The sequence below is a fragment of the Mustela lutreola genome, chromosome 17 (assembly GCF_030435805.1).
Source record: "Mustela lutreola isolate mMusLut2 chromosome 17, mMusLut2.pri, whole genome shotgun sequence".
Taxonomy (NCBI): domain Eukaryota; kingdom Metazoa; phylum Chordata; class Mammalia; order Carnivora; family Mustelidae; genus Mustela; species Mustela lutreola.
In genome coordinates, this window is record NC_081306.1 from 34,536,422 (window position 1) to 34,563,148 (window position 26,727).

Genomic DNA, 26,727 nt, shown 5'->3' on the forward strand with positions numbered 1-26,727 from the left:
AAAAAAATTTTACACACAGGCCTGGAGCCCGGGACCCTCTCAATGCCATGACGCACACTGTAAGCAGGTCACCGTATGCAGCTTCGTGCTGCTCTGGTTATCTACTGCACGTGTACCAGCAGTAGGGTTTACAAACCTGCAACATGGGCGAGACTTGGTGAGGACAGCTCATTCCTGCTTCACGCGGTGTCACGTGGGGAGGCCACCCTCTGAAGACTGGCCATCATCTGAGCACCCCTCGTGGCCTCCCTATGTGTCCTCCCCACGTGAGGGGGTCTTCCCACATCATGGAGGCCAAGTCCCAATGGCAAGCGTCTCAAGGGCGCCATATGCCTCCTCCTCCTGCCCTCATCCCAGGGGTCACACTGCGTCTCCTCTTCTTCATTTGTGCTGGAAGTTGACCCACGTCGCAGGGCGGGGCGCCAAAACCACGGGAGAGGAGTTTTGAAACTACCGCACAAATCTGCCACCCTGTGTGATTCCACGGGTCCCAGAAAGCACTGGTCCTCCTCAAGGGCCTGCCAACTTTTCCCACTCGCCGAGGCAGCGTGGGCCGCCATGCCTGAAGTGACTTCCAGGGGGTTCGACATGCGTGCTCTTCTGGGAAGCAGGCTTGCTTCCCGGCGGGGATGGCTGTGTGAGGGCAGCCAGTGTGGACACTGCTGACACCTGCTAATGGCGGGCCCGCAGAGCAAGTGCCTGGCACCACCAGGCAGGAGAGCCACACAGGGGGCTTGCTGGGATGCTGTCCCCGGGGAACTCGGCTCTGGCCCGATGCACGCTCACTCTCACGACAAGTTCTTCGTAGTCAGGATAGGCAAGTAAGAACGGGGTGCACAGAATGAGGGCCACGGCCGACACGGGCCAGTTTTATTGAAAATGCAGCCAGGTTTTCCCTGGGACTGGTCAGTGAGGGCCCAGCAGGCCCCAAGAAGGAGGTGACAGATGGGCAAGCATGGCCCGGACCCACTGGGGAACACAGGCAGGTGACCTGGACGCAGGTGGCCGGCACCAGAGGGATCCCCCCTCCCCCCCAGCGGGGATGGACGACAGCTGGAGGGATGGGCTGGCTCTGGTCAATTTCTAAGACATTCTGAGTAAAAAAAATAGACCTTTCTCTCAACAAGCAACCACCCTGCAGTCTTGAGGGCCACTGGGAGGCCAGGATAAACCTCTAGATGAGGTCGCAGTGGCCACTTTCTGCTGTAAAAGCACAAAAACGTGTCACTGTCTATAAACAGTCTGGCTAGGCAGAGTCAGTCCCTGCAAGGGTCAGGTGCCAGCAGGCACAGGGACTCAGCGCCTGTAAGTCCCCAGGGCAGTGGGCCAGCGCGTACCCCACCTGCTCCTCGTCGGGGCCTTCTGCTGGGGGGTGGCTGCATCCTGCCGGCCACCCCCTAGGAGAGCAGCTGCAGCACCTGCCGGATGCGCTGGGTCTTCCCCTGCGGGAGAGGTTCTGTGCCGCTGGCCTCGTCCTGCTCCTGCATCAGGGCTTCCGCCTTCTGCACCGTCAGCTCCCGGGCGCGGCCCCTGAGCCCCTCCAGGTAGGCCAGCAGGGTGGAGAAGAGCTCATCAGGAACCTGGGAGGGGAGACGATGAGGCTGTCAGGGGCCAGGCGGGGTGGCGAGGGAAGTGTGGACACTGAGTGGTGGGGAAACCAGGCATTCACAGTGTGGGTCTCAGGCTCCGGGCAGGGCTCCTGGCCCAGCAAATGGCATCTCGGACTGCACCCTTGTGCCGGCGAAAGGACCTCCCCGCCCCATGCCACACACCTGCTCCCACTCTGTCCCCCTCCTGTAGGACCATGGGACTGGGGGAGGTAGGGAGGGAGGTATGACCTCCTGCAGAGACCCTCTCCCAGTCCTGGGCTGTTCCCTCTATGGGCTTCAGGCTCAGCAGCTCTGGGTTCTCACCCCTCCTGAAATGCCACTAAAGAGACATGTGTTTGTGAGGAGAGAGATCTTCTAGGACAAAGAACGGAGGTCTGAGGGAGATGAAGCTGATAAAGCCAAGTTTAACTGCCATCACCCCAGGCTGCCTGACTCCGGGTCCAGCTGGTACCATCCAGAGGCAAGACTGAAGGAATGGCCAGGTCCACTCAAGAAGCAGTCAGTGACTCCCATGTCTTGACCCTGAAGCCAGAGTCCTGAAGGCAGAGGCACTGGCACAGACACCCAGGGCAAGGGCAGAGCTGGGGCCCAGGTGGTGACCTGCCCCCCAACAGTCCCCCACCATGGTCAGCAGGTGGTGACACCCCCCACCCCCCACAGTCAGCCAGTTCTGACAAGGGCACAGAGACCCTTCAGTGGGGAAGAGCCAATGCTCCAACGGACGCTGCTGGGACCATAGGACGTCCCAGTGCAGAAGCAGGAAGCTGGACCCTACCGTACACCGGCTTCGGACGTCAGCTTAGAACGGGTCGAATGAGGAGTTAAAACTCTAAACTCTTAGAAGAAAGCACTGCAGAAAATCTTGGTGACCTGGGATTGGGCCACGATTTCTTAGATGGGACACAGAGTGCACGAGCAGCTAAATAAGCCCCAGACACATGAACTTCATCCGAGCTAAACGCTCCAGCGCTAAATGTCACGGTGCATGAGTTAGAGCTCATCTCAGCACAAAGCAGCTCCGCGCTAAGAGCAGCCTGTGGCCATGGACACGGGAGGCACAGAGACTCCCAGGTGGTGGGCTGGGCACAGGGAGGGGGTACAAGAGTTCGCCTGCTGGACAGCAGCCTTCCCCACTCCCTCCCCTCCCCCTGCTGTGCCCCCAACGCTGCCCACTGACAGGCTGCCCACCACCCCCTCCGCATTGCCCCCCACCCTGGGCCTCCTCCCCAGTTGCTTCCCCCACTCACTTCACATTGCCCCCTGCCTCCCTCTGTGGGCTACACCCCTGCCTCCCCTGACAGGCTGCCCCCCCCACCCGAGCTTCCCCTACAGCTGCCTCCTGCCTCTACCAATGGGCTCCCCTCACCCTACCTCCCACTACTTACTGACCTCCACCCAGCCCACCCACTACCATGCTACGCCCTGCCCCCACAGTTGCCCCCTGCCTCCTCCAATGGGCTGCCCTCCACCAGCTTCCACAGCGTCAGTAGCCAAGCCTGTGTCCTGCAGCTAGACTAGAAGATTCTATTCTGAAATCGGAGGATACAGGAGAGAAAACCCACGATCATGAGTCTAGCACATCAACCCACACAGGAGTGCACGGGCCACTGGGGCATGTGCAGCCTTGGTCACCCCTACAGGGCGCTGTGTTGGAGCTAAGTCTCTGATTCCAAAGTCAGAGGCCAAGCACACAAACCACAACCAACCTGGACAAAATAAAGGTTATATGGAGAGAACAAAATGTGAAGACTGCATTATTGCCGTCCTTGGAGAAATCTGGAGATGCAATCAGACCTAACGTGGGAACAGGGTGCTCCAAGAGGCACAGGGCAGAGGGAAGCTGTGTCCTGCTCAACACGTGCCACCAGCCGCCCTCGCTGGCCTGGCTGCCATGGACTGGTGGGTGTTCCCCCCGGGGGGCCAGCGACGTGGAGCTCTGCTGCAGGGGCTCCCGGCCACCTGGACTGTCTGGTCTGGAGAAGCGTCTGCATGGATCTTCTGTCCACTCTGAAACTGGCCTTCCTGTCACTGAGCTAGGAAGGCTCTGCCCGGGTAGCAGACTGGCCGCAGGACATGGGGCACATGCGCACTTTCTCCCTCCTGTGGGGGGCTGTCTCATTCCTGTCTGTCCGTCCCTCCGTGTCACCGTGCTTGTGGGGCTGTGTTCAAGGCAGCTGTGCCTGACCCGAGGTTATGAAGGGAGAGCGTCAGCCCCGAAGCCTGCAGCTCGGGCTCATTTTCACTTTTGTTAGAGGTCGGCTGAGATCACTTTCATTCTCTGATGTGTGGCATCCAGCAGGTCCCACGCGGCTTGTTGGGGACAGATTCCTTCCCCGTCGACTGGCCTTGGCTCCCTCCTCCTCAGGGCATCCTGAACGTGTGGGCCACTTCCAGGCTTTCCCTCCAGCTCCCATCAGTCCACCTCACGATTAGATCGGGTTTCTGGATCTGTCTCATCCCCAAAACCCAATTTTATGTCCTGCTCCTGGAAGGAAGCACTCCTGAACACACTGGGGATTGCACACACACCCATGTGCACACACACGTGCATGCACACCCTTGTCCTATGCAGCCAGATGGCCGCCACAACGTCGGGCTGTGTTTGCCTCTGCCTTGGGGGCTGGAAGCAAGGTTCCCAGGGGAGGAAGATGCTAGTTTGGGTTCTGCTCATCAGTGCGCCAGGAAGACTGGACATGTGTGGGACCGCAGAACCATTCTGCCTCAGGTCACGGCTCTGGCAGGCAGCGCTGGAGGACCACTGCTGCAAAGGTCCTAACAAGGAGCATCCCTGCACTGTGCTGGGGGGGTCACAGAGAGGCCCAACTATGTGCCACACGGGAGCCAGTAGTGCAGGGCCCGTTCAAGGTGGCAGGCTGCTCTGGAGGGAGACTGAGGGCAGGACAGCATGAGGGCCACAGAGGGAAGCTGAGGAGTGTGGCTGACTGTGGGATCAGGAGGCAGCTGGATGCAGGCTGGGAGGCAGAGGCACCGCTGTCTACAGAATCTGGGGTTCAGAGCACCAAAGGACCCCCTGGCTTTCACACCAGGCTCCCCCACTGCCCTCCCTGCTGCCCACCCCCAACCCTGCTGAGCCATGCAGGCCCTGGGAGTGTCTGCTGAACTGAGGGCCAGGCCTTGTTATCAGGACCACACCCACCAACAGCCAGCTTGGCCCTCCCCTCCCTTCCCGGCATCCCTAGGCACCCCGGCTATAGTCACCTACTTGTGGCTCAGGGCTCCTCTCTATCGCACTGCCCATGCTAGACCCAGGTGAGCTCTGACCCTGACCTCAGCAGGCTTGCCATCGATCAATCTACCCTTCCATCCACTAGTTACTGCATCCTCTCTGGACAGCCCCCGAAAACCACCAGTACCCCAGCTGGGTTTTCAGATACACAGCCCCTTTTTCCAGGGCAGCCCAGGACACGAGGAAGGGCTAGTGAGGCCGACAAGCCTTGTCCTCTCTGTTCCAACAGGGCAGACATGTAAGAACTGGCAGGACACCAGGAAGCAGCAAGGTGCAGTGTCCCTCCACTCTGGGGAGGACAGTCAGCTCAACGGACAGTGCGTGGCCCCACATGCAGAAGACCTACATCAGCACAGATGGGGTTCACCCCAATGTGTTAAAGGCCTAAACGTAAGACCAAAAACTAAAAAACCCTTACCAGAAAAGAGCGGTAATTTTCCTGACCTCAGGTTAGGCAGTGATTTCTTAGTTATGATGTGGAAAACACAAACAACAAAAGTAAACATAGAGAAAATAAGGCTTCATCAAAGTGACAACCTATTCCTAGCACAGCTCCCACCACTGGGACAACCAGCAAAGTGACAACCTATTCCTAGCACAGCTCCCACCACTGTGACAACCAGGTCTGAGTGGGATGGGCACGACTGGGAAGCAAGGGCCGGCCACAGCAGTGGTCCCCGGGGCGCCCTGGCCCCCTCTCCCGGGGAGTAGCGTGTCCCCGGAGGTGAGGAGCGGCTCCAGGTCCGGGAGCAGAGGGCACACAGGCCCGGGCAGGGTGGTCGGGGCACCAAGGTCTGTGCGCGTAGCTTCCCACTGGCTGCCCGCGTGTGCTAGCTGCTCCGGGGGGTTCTGGGGACCACGTGTCCCTGGAGCTGGGATCCTGGGCTCAGAAGTCTTCCGAGTGGGGAGCTAGCACGGGGCTGTGCAGGACAGCAGGGTCATGGGGAAGGGGCGTGGTGCTATTGGCCCTGAGGGGGCTCTGCTATAGGCCAGACCGCCTGCAGCCCTGGGCCTTGTGTGGACAGCTGCCCTCCCCACCCCGCCACACCCACAGCCTCACTTCATGCTGTGGCTCTCAAGTGGTTCTTTCCTGGAGATCACCCCCATCATGTACACATGGGCACCCACGACCTCCCTGCCGCAGAGCCACCACAGTTGTCATGAAAACTGCATGTGTCACAGTAGATGATGATAGCAAGGGACAATGACCTGTGAGGAAGTCCACATTGACATACAATCCACACCTACCCCCCAGTGTGCACATACCACCCCTCAGCGCGCACACACCTGCCCGCCCTGTGTGCACACAACCGACTCCCCCAGTGTGCACACACCTGCCCCCCACAGCATGCACACCCACCTAGTCCCCGACCACGTGTGTCCTCTCCCCTCCCCGCCCAGCGTGCACACACCTGGTCGCTGTCGTACATATGCAGCAGCAGCCACGTCTGCCTTGTCTTCTGAAATCTCCAGTTCTCACGCTTCTCAGCCCAGCTAGAAAGCAAGGACAGGAAGTTCAGATGCCGGCAGGAGACGGCGGAAGGGTCTGTGTGGCTCCCCAGTCCCCTGGGCCCCCAGCCAGAGGGGAGCCGACAAGGAGCAGAGGGGGATCAGGGGCCTGGTGCTGGGAGGACACCTCACTTCCACATGCCTGGGAGGCCTCGGCCAACTGGGCCTGCTTCCATACCTGCAGCAGATGGCACGGGGCTCTTCCTTCCGGCTCGACAAGGCCACCAGTTTATGTATATTTGGAATTTCATGAAATCGGCCATTCTTGCAAAGCCTTTATTGTGTGCTACAGCAGAATCTGCTGACCAGAGTGCGGAAAGCATTCAAACTGAGAGCTGTGGGCACCTGGGTGGCTCAGTGGGTTAAGCCTCTGCTTTCAGCTCAGGTCATGATCTCAGGGTCCTGGGATCGAGCCCCGAGTTGGGCTCTCAGCTTAGCAGGGAATCTGCTTCCCTTCCCATCTGCCTGCCTCTCTGCCTACTTGTGATCTCTGTCAAATAAATAAATAAAATCTTAAAAAACAAACAAACAAACAAACAAACAAAAAACAAAACCACAAACCCAAAACCGAGAGCTATGTGGTGGGGGGTGAGGGACAGCAAGCTGGGAGGAGCCAAGAATCCCGACCCGGAGGGCCATGCTGGTCTGGACTGCTTCGGTGTCAGGGAGACATGGGCACGTTGTGTGGCAGCCACAGAGCAGGACCTGAGCCAGACTAGACCAGTGATCCCGTCCTCCTGGGGGAGCAGACACCATGGCCACAGTCGGATTCACAGTGTGAATCTACCACGCATCACTGAGGCCAGGAGGCCGACTGACGGTCCCCCTTCGGGCAGCAGCATGCCAGGCCTCTGGAATGGAGCCTGGCCCAGCCTCCCACACCAGCAGGTGCTGCACTCAGTCCGGGCCCCGGTAGAAGTGGGAAAGCAGACACCGAAACAGCGGGCATTAGAAGAAGGGATGGAAAGAAGAGAGAAACCCTCTGACTGGTTCCCGAGGGTAATCCCGAGGGGTTCCCTCCCCCACGCTGGTCATCAAGTCATGGCCTCTGCCTCAAACTTTCCTCCATCGCCCGCTCCATAGAAACAGAGGGCTTCCTTTGCCAGTTGGGCCAATGGAAGGAGAAAGTGCTGGAGAGACATATCAGGATAAAAGAGGAAGGCTCTTCTAGCCTGGTTCTGGCGAGCAACCCCCAGGAGCCAATGGTCCACTGTAGCCACAGCCAGACAGCCCATGAGCAGCCTTCCTGGCAAGTCCCGTGGGCTCGGCTCCTGTGATTTCTCTGCCATTCTGTGAGCCACGGCTGGGCCTCTTTGCAGCCCTGGGGGAGTGGCTGCCCTTCAGTCTGCTCCTCCTGGGTCTCGGCTTCTTGACCCATAGCAAGCCCTCAGTATGCCTCTTTGTAATAAACTTCCCTGTGCCTCCATCAACCAGCTGCTCCCTGGCCTGTCCCCCCACCTCGAGGATGGCACATGACCTCGCCCCAGGGCCTGTGGGGTCCCTCCTGGGCTGAGAGAGGTGTGGTGGTTCTGAGCTCCATTGGCTGGGACCTGGACTCCCTGGACCTGGCTCCATCACCCGCATATGGACAGCGTGGACTGGCTGTGAACCCAAAGCCACACACCCTACCCAACCCCAGGGCTCTGGTCACCTGAGCCCCCAGGGAGTGTCTGAATGGCTTCAGATATGCCACATGAGACCACAGAAAGTGAGGGGCACCAGCTGGGGGCCCCAAGCACCTCCACGACAGGCAGAGCGGAGGCCCCCAGACAAACAAGGACGATAAGGACAACGACAAGAAAGATGGTGACGATGAATAGGGACGAGCCAGCCCACCCGCTGGGGCTCCCACTCCACCCAGGAGATGCCTTGCTGACAGGCAGCGTGGTGCATGGACCAGAACCCAGGTGTAATGAGGGTTCTCGGCTGTGATGGGGTGCAGCAGCCTCTCACATCTGCAGGCAGGCCCTGGGCTGCTGGAGCTCCATACCCTGCCGGCCTCCACGCCCTGTGGCATCACCGCCCACTCGGGGGCCTCTACCCTGTCCAGGCGGGTGACCCACTGTAACTCCCTCCACTGGGGGCGGGGCTGTGGGGCCAGGACAGGGCACCTCTGGCCCAGAGGAAGGAGTTGGAGGAGCTGATGGGAGCCGCAGCGCGTGCCACCCCTGAGATGACAGCCAGGGAGCTGGGCCCTCCATACAGTGGAGTGAAGACTGGGTCCCCAGCCCTCCCCCTCGGTCTTGGCTGCTAAGGCTCCCGGCCTGAAGAGTGAGTATGAATTGCAGAAAGTAGGGACCCACTTCATGGGGAGGAGAACCAGGCATAGGGACCGGGCTGGAACACGTGCCTCTACTTCCCAGTAAGTTTCTCGGATAACAGAAGCCAATGGTCTCATAGCAGCCTCACTTTTCCCGGAGCTCCTAGAAAGTCTCCCATGAAGCTGTTAGAATACATTTGGCAGCTGCTGCCTGGGCGTGACGACAGGATGACTGACACAGGGTCGGCAGGCAGTCCCAGGGCTCTGGCCGAGGCTTTGGTGACCATGCCCTGCTCTGCTCCCCCTGCAAGGCAAGCTCCTGAGGCACAGGGTGGCGGCCCTCCCCTCCCTCAGACAGCCCCTGGGGTGGATGACACCCACCAGGATGGCCATAGGGACATCACTGGAGGTGGCGCTACAGACCCTGGGGTCCCAGTGGTCCCGGGAGCCACAGGGGAGCCAGGTCACTGAACGTGGAGCCCGTGTCCCTCCTGGCACAGATGCCCTGGGACACTGGCCGGGCCCCACAGGACAGGGTTGTCTTACCCACGGAGGTAGTCCAGGGCCAGCTGGGACCCAGAGCGCTTGGCCGGCAGGCTCTGGGCTGCTCCCGACTCCCGCAGCCGCTTCCTCTCCTCTTTCCTCCGCTCCTTCTTCAGCTTCCTGTCCCGGACCCTCTTCTCCTCTGGGGTCAGCGCAGGCAGCTCGGGGGCCGTCTCCTGCTTGGTCCCCGACACTGTGTCTCCCTGAAAGGCAAGGGAAAACTGGCCTGTGAGGATGTCCCATGGCATCTTGGACCCCCGCTCTTGGGAGCTGAGCCCCTCTGTACCCCGTGCTGGGACCCCCAGTGCCCCTCTCACCCCAAGAGCTGGGGATGGGGCTGCTCAGAGTCCCACTCTCCCAGGGACCCAGGCATGACTATCTCACCCCCCCAGGATGGGTCAAAGTTCACTCACCTCAGCCCTGTTGCCCTGTACCTGTGCCTCTGCGCTGGGGGCTAGGATTTCTGGCTTCGACAGGGCCCCTATCCCCTGAGGCCCTAGAGCTGCCTCCACGCTCTCCAACCCTCCCTGTCCCCACCCCCTCCCCACCCACCCAACCCTAAGGAGTTTCTGGTCCCCAGGTTTCACAGAGGCTGTGCTGAGTGCACACGGCTTGCAGGGGATGGGGAGGGGCAGTCTTCCCACCATGAGCATCCACTGAGGCCCTTATGCTTGCCTGAACCTCTCCTGGGAGCAGGTGGCCAAGCAGCTTGGGGGCATGGCGCTAGTGTGGCCTCCTGACACCGCCACTTTCCCAGACACCCACTATAAAACCAGATGGAGGCTGAAGACTCCAGCAGCTGCACACTTCCCCCTTCCTGGAAAACCTGGAACGCCAGCATTGGTCGCTGTGATTCTGGCCAGGGACCAGGCTACTGCCCCCAATGCTTCTAGGAAGGGCAAGCACACTGCCCTGGGCCATCCAGTGTCTGCACAGCACCCCCCTCCCTTCCAGTGTCCCCACAGGCCACACAGGCCCCCTTCTAAAATGCCAGTGCCTTGACAACCTTTGTGTTCCAACTCAATACCAGATCCTTCCGTTATCTTCTAAAACAAGAGAGCAGCTCTCTCCAGCTCCTCTGTCTCCTTTAAAAACAGCTGAATTTACCAGCCATGGGGCTTCAGGCCTGCCCTAGGGAGACTCCAGCAGCCTCGACATGCACACACATTCATGCACAGACACACACACACACAGACATACACACAGACACACGCACATGGGGCTTACAGGCTGCCAGTACAGGAGGGTCCTTGGACCCCCCTCACCTTCTTGGGAAGTCTCCCACACACGGACACAGCCCCAGAGGCCCAGCACCCCTAGCTGCCTGAGAGGCATCTGGTTTTCAGGTGGGGCTTCCTGAGGCCAAGGGCGGAGTGGTCTGAGGAGTGTGACGGGACACCCACTACTCAGACTCATCAGCCCACGGCAGCCAGCACTGCGGACGACACAGAAAGTCTGACTCTCAGAGGAGCAAACAAGCTCTGGGTGTGGGCCAGCCTCTGTCCCCGCGGAAGCCATGTGGGCAGCACGTCAGCAGCCACCTAGGGCTGAAGTCCTGGAGCAAGGTCAGGACCGTAGTAGTGCAGGGCCAAGAGCATGGGGACACTGACCCAGGGGGGCCTGGGAGGGGCAGTGAGAGCAGGAAGTGCCTGATCCCACAATTAGGGCTGCTGGCATGACTCTGCACCCTTCACAGGGCCAGCCGTCACCAGGATGTGGCCTCTGCCCGAGGCTGGAGGAGCCTGTCGCATGAAAGGTGGACTCCGGGGCATTCTGAGGGCCCTGTCCCCATGGAGGGGCCAGCAGCTGGGCGGCTGGGACCCAAGTGCGGAGTAGCCTGCACAGCCTAGGTGTTGCCCGGGGCTTCTGTGACACCCAGCATGAAGGGCCCATGTGTGGTACTAGACATAGAAACCTGGGAAGGGCACACATAGCTTCCTTCTCTTTCTGGTCACCCTGGCATGGCGGTGGCTGGAGTCTGCGCTCCATGTCCTCAGGAAGCTAAGTATGACTCCAGACTTGTTCAAAGGGTCATGACGCCCGCCCTCGATGGCGCCAGGGGCCAGCTAGGAATGCTGAGGGGGTCCAGACCCACCAGATGCCCACAGCCAGCCCATGGCCGACGCCGAAAGGCTTCTCCAAAGAAGCTGGAAACAGAGAGTGAGACAGGTGAAACCTCCTGAATTTTAAACGCTGGCAGTTTCAATGAAACAATGCATAGCCTGTGGGCGAGACCACCCCCCCCCCCCCCCCCCAGTAAGCTGGAGAGAAAGCCGGCCCCTCTGCCCCAGACCTCTGAGCCCTGAGGCCATGACAGCCATCGCACCTGCATCGCATCTGCTGGGCCAGCCTTCCCTTCCCTAAGCTCAGGCAGCCGGTCCTTTCTGGCTCTCTTCCTTGGAAAGGGGATGACAAGGAAGCAGCCGAAGCCCCTCTCCCATTGTCGCTGCTGGGAAGGGGGACGGAGTGATGGAGCTCTGCCCCTCCCCCAGCTGCGGTCCTTGCCCTGGAGGGGACCACATGGACCCAAGCAACCATTTGGGAAAAACACAAGGGTCCCGGGCATTGCTGGAAGATAAAGAAGTGGGGCCTGGGTGTGCAGGGCTGTGACCCGGCGGGGGCAGCAGCTGTGGACCAGCTGTGGGCCTTGCCTGGTCTCTCTGCTCTGAGTGCCCTGACCGTTCCTGGCCTGGGTCCGGTGATGCCCCCACTGCTGCCACCATCATGACTGGAGCCCTGTGAGGGTGTCCGGCTGCAGGGGGCAGAGCTGTCTCAGCTGCGGAGGGGCTGGCTGGACCCGGGGACCTCCCAGCACGTCTGAATGAAGGCAGTGGGGGCCTATCTGGACCTTTCTGGCTACCTTCGTCCCGCAGCGTCGCCACTGCAGTGGGAGGCCAGCGCAAGCACCCCGGGAAGCAAAACCATTTCTAACGCGCAGCATCTGCCAGCCACCGCCCTCCGGGAGTTCGGTGACCCCACCGTCCCTGGAGGTGGAGCTTAATCTCTTCTGATTACAAATGAACTTTCTCCAGTTGCCACTGATCTGATAACCCTCTACAGAATTAGATTTTAATTAGCAAATAACACTTGGGACACAGCTGCCACCATCACCATTGTCTCCTGACACTCCTCAGGTTAAAGGTTGCCCAAGGGCTTGGGAACGCCTATATAAACACAAAAAATTCTGAAAAGGAAGGAATGCAGGAGTCCAATAATTGAAGCCTATTGGGGCCCCTTCTGGGGAGGTAACTTTCAGGGGAAGGAGGGATCTTTAGACAGCGACATGAGGTGGGGAGGGGCGGCAGCCCCAGCCCCCCCCGCAGGCCCAGCCTGCTCTCCCAGTCAGCAGCTGTGAATACGACCCTTTTCCAAAATACAGACTTGACCGACCGCGAGGGGGTCAGCTGCCACCACTCACGTCTGCTGCCTGTCTGCTTGTCACAAACACGTGGAGTTGACAGCATGTGGTCTTGTGCAGACACACAGCTCTACAAAGATGGATTATGGTCTCCGGTGTTCTAGACCAAACGGCATGCACAATTTCCTAATACGGGAAACCCAACTTGCGGCAACACATTCTCTTACAGTTACACAGGTCCTGGGCTGCATTTCAAAAGGTACAGAAACAATTCAACATGCATGGAAAACTTTGGGCAGGACAAACGGACCCACCATGGCCACTGGGGGAGGGGAGAGCAGGGGACAACGGGCGGTGTGGCCGAGAGACGGTGAATTTTGTCTGCGTCACTTCAGTGTGTCTCAATGTAAATGTTTTCATGTACGATAGTAAGTCATGGAGTGCTCATGTGATTAGAAATACATTTAAAAACAATCCTTACTGGCTTTGAGGGCAATGAAAACCCTGAGTACATGCACTAAATGTACTGAAAATGCACAAATCCAAAAGCCCCACAGACTGGAGAGAGAGTCAATTAGCCCAAGGAAATTCAGAGGCACCACTGACAGAAAAGCTGACCGTATCTGAGAAAATATAATGCATGAAACAAACGTTTTCTTTTACCCTGGTAACTCCTGGCAAGAGACGCAGGCAGAAATGGCATTACTTTGATCTAGAAAGGCTACCACGTGTTCTGGCCAGGCAGAAACACCCTCAGACCAGACCTGCAGGAAGGAGGTTCTAGGGAGAGCAGGCTCGACATTGTTTTAGATCCACAAGGGCACCTCTCCAGGCATCTGCCTCAGTCAGGGAGCACGGGTGCCCCTGCAGATGCCCAAGGCCCGGAACAGGAGAGCCGTGGAAGCGAATGCCCAGAGGTGTGCTCCAGGAAGGGGACACTGTGGGGGAGGCCAGAGGGAGGACTGGCAGGTTCAAGCCGCAGTGTCAGCGTGGGATGGGGCGGATACCCATCGCGGTCCTTCTCTCCTTTTGGTGAGTATCTGACCTCACGAAGGGAGGGTCACATGAGCTGTTGGCCCTGGACCCGGCTCCCTTCACCCCGTGGCTTTGCTGCGAGGAGAACCACACAAATGGGACTCCTGAGGGGCGGCCATGCCAACATTGGCCATTGGCCCCACAGCCTTGGCTCATCTCTGTGATGGGAACCTGCCTAAAGCTCTGGAGGGCACTGGGGCCAGGCCTATGGGTGGGAGGGGTGCTTTACCTTTCCTCCAGGGCTGTGCTGAGGCTCCTGGGGCTATGGCTCCAAATCAGCATCCTGTGCCTGATCTGTCTGCCTCTCTGCTTTTTGGAGGATCCAGTCTAAGCCTCTGATGGGAAAGGGTGGCTGCATGTACCTGCTTCTCGGTCCTGCGCCCTTGGCTTAAGGCCACACTTAGCAGCTAGCACCTCAGGCTGGGCGGGGGTCTCACCCTGTCCCAGCCCCTCAGAACCCCCTATCTGTCCCAGGCCAGCCCATCTCCTTCGCAGTACAGCAGCCCAGCAATGCAGTGTGGTCCCGGGGCCTGGGGACCAGGCGGCCTTTGGAGTGGGGGCAGCTCTGGGGCCCTGAGAAATGGTCTGCAAGGACAGCGGTGCCCACTGTGTGTCCCTAGCCCCAGACACAGCCTGGCCAGAGCCCTTGTCCAAGGCTGCCTTGGCCTCACAGCAGGCAGGGAAGTGGCCACTGAGGCTCCCCCAGGCCCCCTGAGCCTTAAAAGAGGTACAAATAGGGCACTGAAGGCATGGAAGCCGCCAGCATGTGTGTGGTCCCTGCAGGCACTACAGTGGGGTGACATCACCTCTGGGGCATGATCAACTCCAAGATTTAGGAACAGATGCCAGTTTCGGTTCCAGGACCGGGAGTTCAGGGCCACCAGGAAGAAGAACAGGGGTTCAGGGACAGATGCCAGTCTCAGTTCCAGGACCCGAGTTCAGGGCCACCAGGAAGCACAGGGTTTCAGGGACATGCCAGAGTCTCTGTTCCAGGACTGGGAGTTCAGGATAACCAGAAAGCACAGGGGTTCAGGGACAGATGCCAGAGTCTCAGTTCCGGGACCAGGAGCTTAGGGCCACCAGGAAGCACAGAGGGCTGCTGTCCTGCACACGACAGCTGGCTCCCAAAGCAGCCAGCTGATGTTAGGGTGCCCTGTTCCCACCCAGGCTGGGGGATTCCAGGTCACAGCAGACCTTCCTTCTCTCCAGGATAAAAAAGCAGAGCCTTCATCTAGGAAAGAAGGCAGACCTGGAAGGCAGGGAGGATCCCACGTGGACTCAAGGGACAGGGGTCTTTAAAAAAAAAAAATTTATTTGACAGAGATCACAAGTAAGAGGAGAGGCAGGTGGAGAGAGAGGAGGAAGCAGGCTCCCCACTGAGCAGAGAGCCAGATGTAGGGCTCGAGCCCAGGACCCTGGGATCATGACCCGAGCCGAAGGCAGAGGTTTTAATCCACTGAACCACCTAGGTGCCCCAAGGGACAGGGGTCTTGACCACCCTGTCTGCCAGGACACCCTCCCTCCCCAGCAGGGGCATGCTCTCGGGCACATGGTCCCGGCTGCGCACCCACACCTGCCAGGGGTGGTGTGGCAGCGGCAGAGCGTGGTGCGGTGCTGGGTGCAGGGAGAGGAGGCCCCTGTGCACAAGCCCCATGGCCACACTGGCTCAGCCACTCTGAACACCTGTGATCCTGGCCCACTGTGTGAAACTGGTATCTGTGGCAGACCAGGGTGAGTTCAGGGCCAAGAGGGGATGGGACCCAGAGATGCCCATAGCACCACGTGTGCCTCGAGGTGCCATGTCTGCGGTTTCCCTCCAGGGGTGGCCCTGGGGATGTACCTGCATAGGGTGTCCCAGAAGGCTCGTGGAAGCCAGTACCCCCAGAGGGGACGGGCAGGTGCAGGGGGACTCCTTGGTCTCTCTGCCTGCTCTAGGGCTGCCACACTGGGGCAGAGCTACAAAGTAACCCCCAAAAGTACCCAAGGACCTCAAATGTGCAGCTGAAATCCTGCCACATTTCTGGTTCTCCCAGGAGACAGCACAGACCCGTCTCCAGAGGGGGCCCAGCTTCAGCTGGGAGCCAGGACTCCTGCTGGCCCAGTCTCACTTGTGTTCTTAGGGCCACCTGGAGACGCTGGAGGCCGTGTCTGCTTTGCTGTCGCCTTCTGGCGGCACCTGTGCTGGCTGACGTGGGCTTGGGGGCATCTCGAGCCACAGAACAAGTGGTCTCACTGTGGGCTCAGGCGACGGCTGTCCTCTGCCGTGTGGGTAAGGGCTTCCAGCACACAAGACAGCAAGCTTGCAGGAGGCCCGTTTCGCCCTTCTGTTGCTCATTCTGGTGAAACAACATCGGGAACATGTGTTTACGAGGTGCCAAGCCCACCAGGGTCTGCTCAATGTGCCACTTTGCCTTTTCTGGGGCCCTCTCTGTATCCTGTGGTATCGGGCCCTTCGGGGTGAGGCTTTCCGATGGGTCTGTGTGGCTTTATGGCTGGCCTGCCCTGTGGACCCTTCTGCTCGGGCGCCGAAGACGTTGGGTGACGGGCTATCATGGTGTGAGCGGAGACTACCCATTCTAGACTGAGCTGACCACAAGAAACCGGGCCATACAGACCTGCCACCCCCAAAAGCAGCGGACCCCTGGCATTGTCCCCCACCCCTTCTCTGGAAACTGGGGTTGTCCAGCAGTGGTGCCAGTGGTTGGCTGATGTGCCCCTTCAGCTCCCTCCCCCGGATCTCGCACAAGTGTCCAGGTTGAGCCAGACTATCCAGTGGGGGCTTTCTGCCAAATGAGAGACTCAGGGGAGGGGTCTCACACACATACAGGCAGTGCACGCTAGGGTGATGTGGGTGCTGACCACACACTGCTGGGTGCCTCGTCACTTGTCTGCACCTGCTCCCAAGCACAGAAGCTGCCCTGGTTGAAATGTGGATGGCTCTGAGCCTCAGGGCCCCAGGAGAGACAGTTTACCCCAGGCCCAGGCGTGCAGCTACAGCCTCTGGCCCTGGCTCAGGCCCCAGGAGGGTGGACAGCAGCTCTCTGTGTCCCAGAGAAAGGCCCCTTGTCTTTCCCAGAGCATCCAGGAGCAAAGATCAAGTGCTCCTCTTCACACAGAGAGCTGGGCAGGGAATGTCGCCTGGGCAGAAGACAGAGCAGCTGGCCCAGCCACGGCATGAGGGCAGCCAGAGCCCAGGATGGGCCCAGAGCTGCTGAAGTCCAGCGACGTGGCAAAGACCGAGGGTGATGGAGAATGCTCCTCACAGGCTGGCATGGTCCTGCCACCTGCTACAGAGGAGAGTGGGGGACAAACCAGCCATCCTCCAGATTTTCCCACTTGGAATTCTAAAAGGAGACACTAGACTCAATGCTTATGAGGTTTCATAAAGCAAGGGAAACTGTTTTTCCTCCCTGAGATCGTGTGTGGAAACCCAAAATTCGATCAGCATTGGAGCAGCTTTGGGGGAGGGGATAAAGGTTTCTCCCCGGGCTCAGGAACCCTCTCTCCGCCTGTCTACGTGGTGGAGTAATGCCTCCTGACATCTGGTGGCCACGTTTTATTTTTCAAAACGTGGTAAACGCAAAGTAACTCCAGCAGGAGAAATAGAATCTAGAATGTAGCCAAATTTAGATGGAAACCCCCAACTCTTTGCTACCGGCTGTCCTCAATGGCCCCCCAGGCCAGACAAAGAAATGTGTGCACACCCCTTTGCTGTGGGGAGCTCTGCTCACCCCAAAGCTCTACCACGCAGGGGGCTCGGGCCCCTGGGACTCACAGCTCGGGCCTGGGCAGGTGCCATCCAAGGCAGAAAGAGGGAGCCCAGGCCTGTAGCAGCCCAGCGCAGCCACAACACTATGTCCTCGCTACAGCGCAGAAACAACAGAAGTTGGAATTCTGCATCCTCCTTTTTCATGCTAAGTGTTTGCAATGGCTGCGGGCTGCACGCTCAGAGCACATCTGTCAGGACAGGGCCCCACCTCTATGGCTCTCACATGGCCACCCCAGGGTCTGGCCCAGGGCAGCCAGGATGGGTCTTTGCAGGCTCCTGATGCCCGTACCTGCCTCCCACCGCATTCGCTATTATTTTAATTTTGGACATTTGCCGAAAGCTCTAGGGTTTGACAGAGCTCATCTCCACCAGCCGGTTCACAGAGGTCCTTACAGATGGGGACTAGCACACAGCGCTCTGGAGATGCCCTGCCACCTGGAGGCCAGTCTGTGGCAGGTCTGGATGAGGGTCGTGAAGGGTAGAGATGTCTGCCCAGCAGGCTGTGTGCTGGCTCCTGACCCACCAGGACCGGTTCTCAGAGGTGGACAGGGGCCGCACCAAGAACTGAGAAGGGCTGGGCCTTCCAGAAGGTTGGGCTTAAGACTGCACTCCAGATCCTCTTAGGTTCAACTTTTATGAACTGTCGACTTTACCCAGGGCATCTAAAACCCCAGGGCTTGCCCCAGGCATGCATACAAGTCTCCACCTGGCCCATGTCCGCTGTCAGCCCCAACAGAGGAGCTGAGCCCAGAGCCTGGTCCTGGATGAGCTTGGTCTGTTGGCTCCAGGCAAGCCCAGGGCAGCAGTCGCTCATGAAGAGCCAGGGAGGGACTGGGGGACAGGGGGCACAGAGTATGAGGCTCAGAGGCTGCCCCACTGGGGTCCAACCAGGCCTGGGGGAGGCTCTTGCTCCCTACAAAATAGAAAATGTGCCTTGTGCTGCCAGGTTTTACCTCACAGGACCTCTCGCCACAGCTGATGGCAGGAGGGGCAAGGCTAACCCTGGGCCCAGAGCAGAGCCCAGACTGGCTCCCTCCAGACAAGAACAGTGCTTGCCACACAACTGAGGCTCTGAGGACCAGAAAGCAGGCTGAGAGTGAAGGCAACCTTCCAGCCAGACCTCAGTGTGGCATCAGGAAGGCAGGGGGCTGCTGGCACCCATGCCCTGGGCCCGCAGAGGACAGCCCCCACTCCCACCACGGGGTCTGCAGCCTGGCTGGAGGCACCAGGGCAGGGAGGGGGTTTGGGGGTAAGCTGGAGGCAGGGCTCCTCTGCCACATGCAGGACACAAGCCAACCCAGCACATGGCAGGGGAGGTACGTGGTACCTGCTGCATGAATCCGGAGGGTCTGGCTCCCCGGAGGGGTGGGGGAAGCAGCATCCCCCAGATGGTGTCCATGACGGGCATGACCCATCTCCCCAATGACAGGTGTGCAGGAAAGGCCTGGGAAGGAGGTGGGAAGGGCCAGAGCTCATCCAGCAGGCCAGTGACAGACCCAGGCTGAGTCCTGCCCACTCTCCCTGACATGAGGCCACCGCATGGTGTAGAAAGAGCACCCACCTGCTCTGTCACAGCCAGAGCAGCTCCGGGAGTGCTGGTTCTCGCCTCTGGGCGATCTTCAACCATAGCTGTCCGTCCATAAACAGCCCAGAATGCTCCAGGCGCAGTTTCAGCACAGGGGGGCCCCCAGTGCCACAGTGGGGTCTGCTGACCCTTTGAGTCTCGGAACCCCAAAACCAACTGTTCCAGAGCCCAGAGTTCAGGGGACAGAAGGGTCTCTGGAGTCGGGGGTCCAGGGATCAGTAGGAAAAAAGGAAGTTGGCTCCAGCTTGCAGTCTTCCCCACAATGAAGCCCCTCTTCCTTCTGCTTCTGAACCCAGGTAGTCCGGGGCAGGCAGGAAGCCCACGGCTCCATCTGTGGTACCACTGGAAATTTTGTTCCAGTTCAAAGACTGAACCTTCATCAGACTCATGACCCTAGTTATGAAAATTCAGAAAGATAACTTACGGTAACAAACTACCTTTTCCTTTTCTAGAAACAATGAAGAACAAAAAAGGGAGTGTTTCCTCTGATTTTTCAATGAGTTTTATTTTGAAATGAGCCGACACACATGCAGCTGTTAGGCAAGAGACGCCCCCCCGCCGCACACCCCCTCCACAGGTTCCTCGGTGACACAGCTTGCAGGACTAGTGCCAAGGCTGCAACCAGAACAGGCCTTTTCAGCAACCAGAAACTCACAGCAACACCCAGCAGACTCCAGATAGAGCCAGTGATGTAAAAGGTGTAGGGACCAACCATGACATCCGCCCAAGTTAACCCACACAGTGATGCCTCTGCTACCGCACGGATGGGATAATTTCCCCGTTTCATTTTGTTTGCAGCACCGGATTCAAACAGGAACTTCAGAAAATGTGCACACTGACAACTCGGGAAGCTGCTTTGATAAACCATGGAAGCTGCCATGAACCGGAGCCACGTGGCCCTGTGTGCGTGCTGGGGGTGTCGCGCTGGTGCTGAGCGGAGGCAGACGCGGGCTCTGGCCTCGAGGAGCTCACGGCCGGATGTAAGTGAGCTCCTGGAGGACAGGGAGAGCGGCGGCCAGAGCAGCTGTTCAGGGCGGCGGAGGCTCCTCGCAGAGCACAGCTCCTGGATCCAGATGCCTATGCACGTGGTGGGGCCTGTGCACCCCTCAGAAGGCTTTCAAATGCAAGACACAACACATGCGACACGCAGGGACAGGGACAGAGACCGAGACCATTACCAGGAGAGACCCCATTTGTGCTTCGCTAAGCGACGGCCACAGGCGTGACAGCCAATGTAACTGGGAGGTGCCCGAGAGCACAGGGGGGTCGGTCTCCACCCACCACCTGCCAGGACACACCCACGCCCTCCACAGGTCCCGCCAATGCCACTGTGGTCTGCCGCCCACACTCACAGTGGGAGAAAATGCTATAAAGGTCAACAGAGACAGCAAGAGGTTATTTATAATTCCAGGCTCCAACTCTCTGAGAGCCGGGGTTAAGAACGTAACCCCAACCTAAGCCCAGCTCCTCAAGCCTGCAGGTCCGCCACCACATGCACCCCAGAAAAGCCAGGATCCTTCCCCTCCTACCTCTCCCCATCAAAATCCACTGGCCTCGGAGAATAGGATGGAAGCCCCTAGATGCTCTTCCCAGAAACACACACGCAGAACACACCTCAAAGAACAGACTCCAGGACCCCAATGGAGCTCACCTCCTCGGTTTTCAGGGAGGAGTTGTCGTCCAAGGGGTGAAGTCTTGTCCATCACTCCAGAGAGGGTGTCCCACACCAATGTTCTTCAAACCCCAGGGGCTGGACTGTCAGTGGGCCCTGCCTCCCAATCTCAGATTCCCAGCCACAGGGCTACCTCCAGCGCCACACAGCATCACTTTGTGCGGGGCAGGCTGTGAGCACCAGACAGCCCAGAGCCAGGAGACCAGCATGGCTCAGAAGTGCCAGGCGGCTCGGCTTCTGTTGCTGCTTCTTGTAACCCCAGGGCGGAAACAGAGTTTGTGGTGTGAGGGTGAACTTTGTCAGAGACCCATATGCACTAAAAAGCCCAAAGACTCCCAGGTACAAAGACGTGGGTACAGGAGCTGGGCAAGATGACCAGTCCCACAAAACCCTGTGAACAGTCCCACAGAGCTTCAGCCTGAGATGGGCATCAGGACGCCACTGCTCTCCCACGCTGTGCTGGGACCAGCTTACTGGGTCCTTGGGAGACAGGCTGGCCCTGAGCCAGCAGAGAGAGCTCTGCCCAGCCCCACTCCTGAGGTGTGACGCCACAAGTATCTGCAGACAGAAGTGACCTCCAGCCCTGAGATGCCATCTTTACAAAGGTCAGGTTAGCTCTCTGGATACAAAGTCCTCCGATATTGCAAGTCATTCCTTTTATTTAGGACACATCTACCATTTCACAGCTGGTCTGTCCATTGATCTCTAGTCCGCATGTCCAGCCCTGTCCCTGGAGGGCCCTCTCTCTAGAGGAAGCAGACATGGATGGACACCAGGAGCAGATGGGCTAGGGTTTTGGGGGAAATGGGGGCGACAAATCTCCACTTTCCTGTTTGAGAGGGAAGGAGGTGTTCAAGTGCTCCCCACAGGGACTGGGGACCAATGGAGAGAGCCACCTGAAGACCTTGGTGACACCTTCCTCCTTCTCCTTCATTGGCCAGAGGGAACCATCTGCAGCCAGCCCCGTCTCTGCCATAGAGTCCTGACTGGTAGAGACTCCAGCAAGCCGCCCCTCCTTGCAGGAGTGGTGGGCAGGCCCTGACAGGGCACTGCTAAGTCAGCACCGTCACTGGAGGCTGGTTCAACGTGGAACGTGGTCCATCTTGGCACTGCTTTTCCCAGAGCACCACGTGGGGTGGACGTCCATGGCAAAGCACAAGTCAGGTGCCATGGACAGAAGTGAAAAGCAACCCAGTTCTCAAGGGGCCCTAGCTGGGGACAGAGGGCCAACGTGGGAACAGGCTGAGCTGTGGTTCTGCCTCCGAGCCTCTGGACATGGCTGCACAGACAGGAAAGGGCATGGGGGAAGAGAATGGTGATGTGGACCAGGAAAATGGCAACTGTGGCAGCTGAGGAGGGAGGACAGGAGTGGGGCAGCTCACAGGACACATGCTCACATGTCAACCTGAGTGTCCCCACAGGCTGGGAGAACGCACCAGGGTGTGGCTGAAGTCTGCACAGGCTGTGGAGAGGCCCGGGGATGTCTTCAGGGTCATGAGATCACAGAACCCATGGCAAAGGAGAGCACGAGGACAGGGAAGGCTCCATGCTCTTCATCAGAAGAACATCTACTCCACAGAGAAGGAAGCTGGTAAGTGGGCCCGCCCCACCCAGTTGAGGGGTCAGCATTTCTTACCAGGTATTTACGGCAGACAGCATTTGTCTGCTCCAGCACTGTCTCAGGGCCTTATGAGAGCAGGCCAAATCCCCAAAGAGGCTGTGAGGGACTCTCCTTGCTAAGCCTCCCAGCAGGCAGGCATAGGACCGGGCCAGGCAGACCACCAACCCTTCATGGCCACCCAGAGAAGGTGCGGATACCACCCCTCTAAAGGGAAAGGCTAACCTCTCATTGGAGGCAAGGAGCTCACTGGGTTTTCCTGGACCTCCAGGCCCTGAGGGCCATGCTGCCTGTCCCCCATGGTGCCAGCACATGCTGCCTTGGGTTGATGATTCCTCTTGCTATGAGCTTTGTCATCCACAAGTAGGACTGACTGGCCAACTGGGCCCTCATTTGATTTTAGGTAACTCATGATCTGGACTCAGCACAGGCGTGGAGCCCAGCTACACCAGGCATGGTCAACAGTGTCAGGCAGAGTGTCAGTTACACCTTCTAGGCCTGAAGGCTAGCTCGGAAGGCAAAGGTCACACGCTAGGCCCTGCCCTGTGCTCACAGCAGGCCCCCCCGCCACGCCCACCTCCTTCCTAGTAAACTCTGAATCTGCCTTCCTTTCATTTCTGGGAACGTGGAACTGGCCAGGAACTGAAGGCTGCATGCACATTGTGTTTAATCTGGAAACACCAAACAGGGCAGAGCCAGGCAGAGTATTAAGTATGACTCCTAAATGAGTCTAGAAATAACATGTAATATACAAAAAAATACACTTTTCAACGACTTCCAAAAAATCTGCTGACACTCATTCTTAATCTGGCAGTGCTGACCTTACCACACATTAACAAAAATCAGGTTCTTCATGCTTGAAAGCATACTACAAAACTGTGAAACACCTAACCCCACCTCAGTCAAGGCAGGCCCAGGGCTCTGGGAGCAGGCACACAGCGCCAGCTCTCGTGGAGGCAACGTGGGAAGAAGCACTGACAGGGCTTCTCTCCCCAAAAATAGCCAACAGTTCTGCAAAAGACTCTCCAACATGTTTTCATGCTGCTCCAACTGAACAGTCTTTGGACTGTTTTCTCTCTCGGCGGCTTTTGGGCCCTGAGGAAGAGGAGACAGCTGAGCCTCTGGATACAAACTGAACAGGACACCTCAATCCAAATCCTCATCTCAGGGGCCCCACTGCCTTCTGGGCCCTGTGGTCAGGACCCCCAAAAGGTCTGAGCTATGGGGAAAAAACCAAAACGTGTTACTGGCTCCATGATGAAACAGCAAAATCCAAACAAAGGCTTCACTGAATGTCTACAGTGTCTCATTAAGTCAACTGTTAAATATAATTTCATCACATTTGGAAACCAAGGGTTAGATTTTTCTCACTTTGCAAGACCTCTTGAATGTACAGTGAAAAAATCACATGCCCAAATTGTGAGTTACAGCCACATAATTTCACAAGCAGTACAGTAATACCCTTGTCAAGTTTTACTCCCCCAAACAAGGTTGTGCCATGTGTGGGTGGGCCTTGCAAAGTAAAGGCAGCCCTGGGCTATGAAAGCTTTGAAGACCCGTCCCAGCCAGAGGACAACACCCATCCCAGGAGAGGCAAGGGTAAGGACAGGTGAGTCCCAGGGTGCAGAGCAGGGACACGGTTTAGACCCCTCCCCGCTTTTACAGAGAAGAGCAGGAGAGCCAGGGGACTCAGGTGGGGCCACATGGCCTGGGTCTGAGACTAAAACCCAGCCCTCTGAAGCAGCAAGCAAGGGTCAGTCTCAGAGGCCTTCCCCAGGCAGGAGCTGCTAAGGGTACAGCTCGGAGCCTCCCACGCGCCTCCCACCCCAGGGCAGGACGCAGCTCAGAGTCTCCCCCATGCACCTCATTTCCCCCCCATCCCCGGAGCAGGACACAGCTCGGAGTCCCTCCCCTCTGATGCAGGATACTGGTCCAATCCCGCCCAGTCCCTCCGCTATCCACCCAGTACAGGACCAAGTTCGGAGCCCCCCAACTCCCCCCGGTGTAGGACCCAGCTCGGAGCTCCCCAGGCCTATCCCTACTCCCGGTGCAGGACACAGCTTGGGGCCCCCTCCTCACCGCGCAGACCGTGGAGGTGGTGAGCAGGGCACTCCAGGGCCCCAGGAGGTGGGGGAAGGTGGACCCGGGTCGCTGGGCGAGGCTCCCAGAACGATGTGACCCCGGCAGCGGCGTGGGCCCACCCGCACCCGACCCCAAGAGGGAAGGGCACCCCGCCCTCACAGCGAGCCGTCTTACGGGAACCCGTCTTACCCAGGCCAGGCCCCCCCCGCAGCACCCCCTACCCCGACGCGCCCCGCCCTCCGCGCGCTCGGCCAGGGCGGAATTCCGCCGCCCCCCGCCCCCTCAACTGGGCCCGGCTCCCGGGCTCGGCATACTGACCTCCGCGTACCGGGCCGTCAGTGAGCCCAGCGCCCGCCCGGCCGCAGAGCCCGCGCACTGCGCATGTCAGGCCGGCCTGGCTCGGCTGGAACCGGATCCAGCCGGCCGGGCGGTGACGCAAGCACGCGCGCGCTCGGCGTGTGAGGTCCCAGCGTGCGGGCGTGGCTCCGGGCGGTAGGATGGACCCGGCGGGCAGGCCCCGCGTGTGGGCGTGTCTCCAAGCAGAGGGCGGGGACTGTGGCCGCAGGTGGGCGCGGACCCCTTCCCCTCAGCCGAGCCCTGCTCTCCAAAGGAGGCAGGAGAGGTGCGGCGCCAGGTTCCTTATTCAAAAAGTTTGTTCAGAAGAGGAACGGCGATTCAGGACAGCTTCTCGGTCCACAGCTGGGCCACCAAGAGCCCACGCGCAGAGGTCTGCATATTTCCAGGCCCTGCTTCCGGGCTGCTCCCGACAGCAGAGTCAGGAAAACCAGTGCTGCAGTGCCCCCAGTCGCTCCCCATTTTTCTGCCCACAACATGGACCCCCATCTGACTGTCAGGCTTTGGTCCCGCGCTCTGGCCCCACTCCCACATCTCCACCACTTGAGCACCCTTGGGTTCATTGAAACTGTTCTGCTCTCTCCTCCCCAGGGTCTTTGCACAAGCTCTTCCCTTTGCCTGGAGCCTCACGACCAGTCTGCCTCAGTTTCTGAGAAAACTCTGCTTCATCTTCTGAGCACCCTCCCAATCACAGCCCTTCTCTAGTGGCAGGGTTGGTTGGGGACAGGTGCAGAGGGCATCTCAACCACCTCTCTGGCAGCGATCAGAAGCCAGGCATCCCAGGACACTGTACTCTGGCTGCTGGGACAGCTCAAGAAGCCATTTCTTCATTTGCCCACTGTGTGCTGGCTGGCAGGTGTGGGTGTCCCATCTTCCCAGTCTGATAAGGATCTCCAAGGTGCAGGAGCCAGAACAGACTCACTCTTCTTCTTCTTCTTCTTTTTTTTTTTCCCTTAAGATTTTATTTATTTATTTGATACAAGATACAGTGAGAGAGGGAACACAAGCAGGGGAGTGGGAGAGGGAGAAGCAGGCCTCCTGCAGAGCAGGGAGCCGGATGGATCCCAGGATGCTGGGATCATGACCTGAGCTGAAGGCAGATGCCTAACGACTAAGCCACCCAAGCGCCCTTGGGATAGACTCTTTCTGTGCTTTTCCTCTGGGTCATTTCACCCCTACCCACGGGCTGATCCACACAGAGGCTTGCTCAACGGTGATGATGAGGGCAGGCACACAGGGACTGCAGAGGCCTGTGCCAGAGCCAGATGGATGAAGGGGAAGGCAGGGGGCAGGGTGGGGACAGCCTCTGTGCTGGAGTTCTCTCACAAGGAGAAATCTATTTTTTCTTTTCTTCTTTTTGTATCAATACGAGAGGATAGATGTTAACTAAACCTATTACGGAGAACATCCACCATATATGGAGATCAGACCATCATACTGCATACCTTAAACATATACAGTGTTCTCACCTGTGCTGTCTTGCTTAATCCCTGGAATGCGGGCATCAGCATTCCCACTTTACAGATAAGGAAACTGAGACTCAGAACAGTTTTTTTTTTTTTTTTTTTTTTTTTTTTAAAGTTTCAAGACTGCCAGTTTCCTGGAAAGGACTCCATTCTGGGAATTCTGAGTCCGAGAAGATCTACGTGCTGATTTTCTAGTGCATTCCATTGTCACTACTCAGCTTTAAGAGCCCTCTGATTGATTGCTTTCTTCACAACCCTTGTCTGGTTCGGTGACTCAGAAGCAGCCCTGGGAGAGGGAGCGGGAAGGGGAGGGAGCTGGCCTGGCACACCACACGCAGGAACAGGACACATGGCTCTGAGTGCATTCTCAGGCCCTTCGCCATGTACCCACACTTCACAGAGGAAAGGCCTGGGACTCAGTGAGGGCCCCAAATGTGCTAGACCTGGCTACGCTGGATCCACTGTCCCTTCCAGTCCTTGCAGGTTGCACTCTACCACCCCTGGGGCACATGCAAAGGCCCAGGCACTGGGCAGTGGGGCTCTCCCCCATACCAGGCACTGCCAGGCCATGCTTCCCAGCAGCTGTCTGAGCCTGGGCCTCACCAGAGAGCAGCAGGCA

General features: G+C 58.5%; 1 protein-coding gene across 1 annotated transcript in view; it reads right to left on the reverse strand.

Moving 5' to 3' along the window:
* Positions 1-842: 842 nt before the first annotated feature.
* The window catches only part of C17H7orf50 (chromosome 17 C7orf50 homolog), a 124,174-nt gene continuing 98,289 nt past the window's right edge, over positions 843-26,727 (reverse strand). Inside the window, exons 3-5 of the mRNA XM_059155216.1 lie at positions 9,173-9,372; positions 6,270-6,351; positions 843-1,580 (exon numbers count right to left, since the gene is read on the reverse strand). Coding sequence (XP_059011199.1) covers positions 1,398-1,580; positions 6,270-6,351; positions 9,173-9,372 — 465 coding nt within the window. The 3' untranslated portion in view covers positions 843-1,397. The remainder of the gene's footprint in view (positions 1,581-6,269; positions 6,352-9,172; positions 9,373-26,727) is intronic.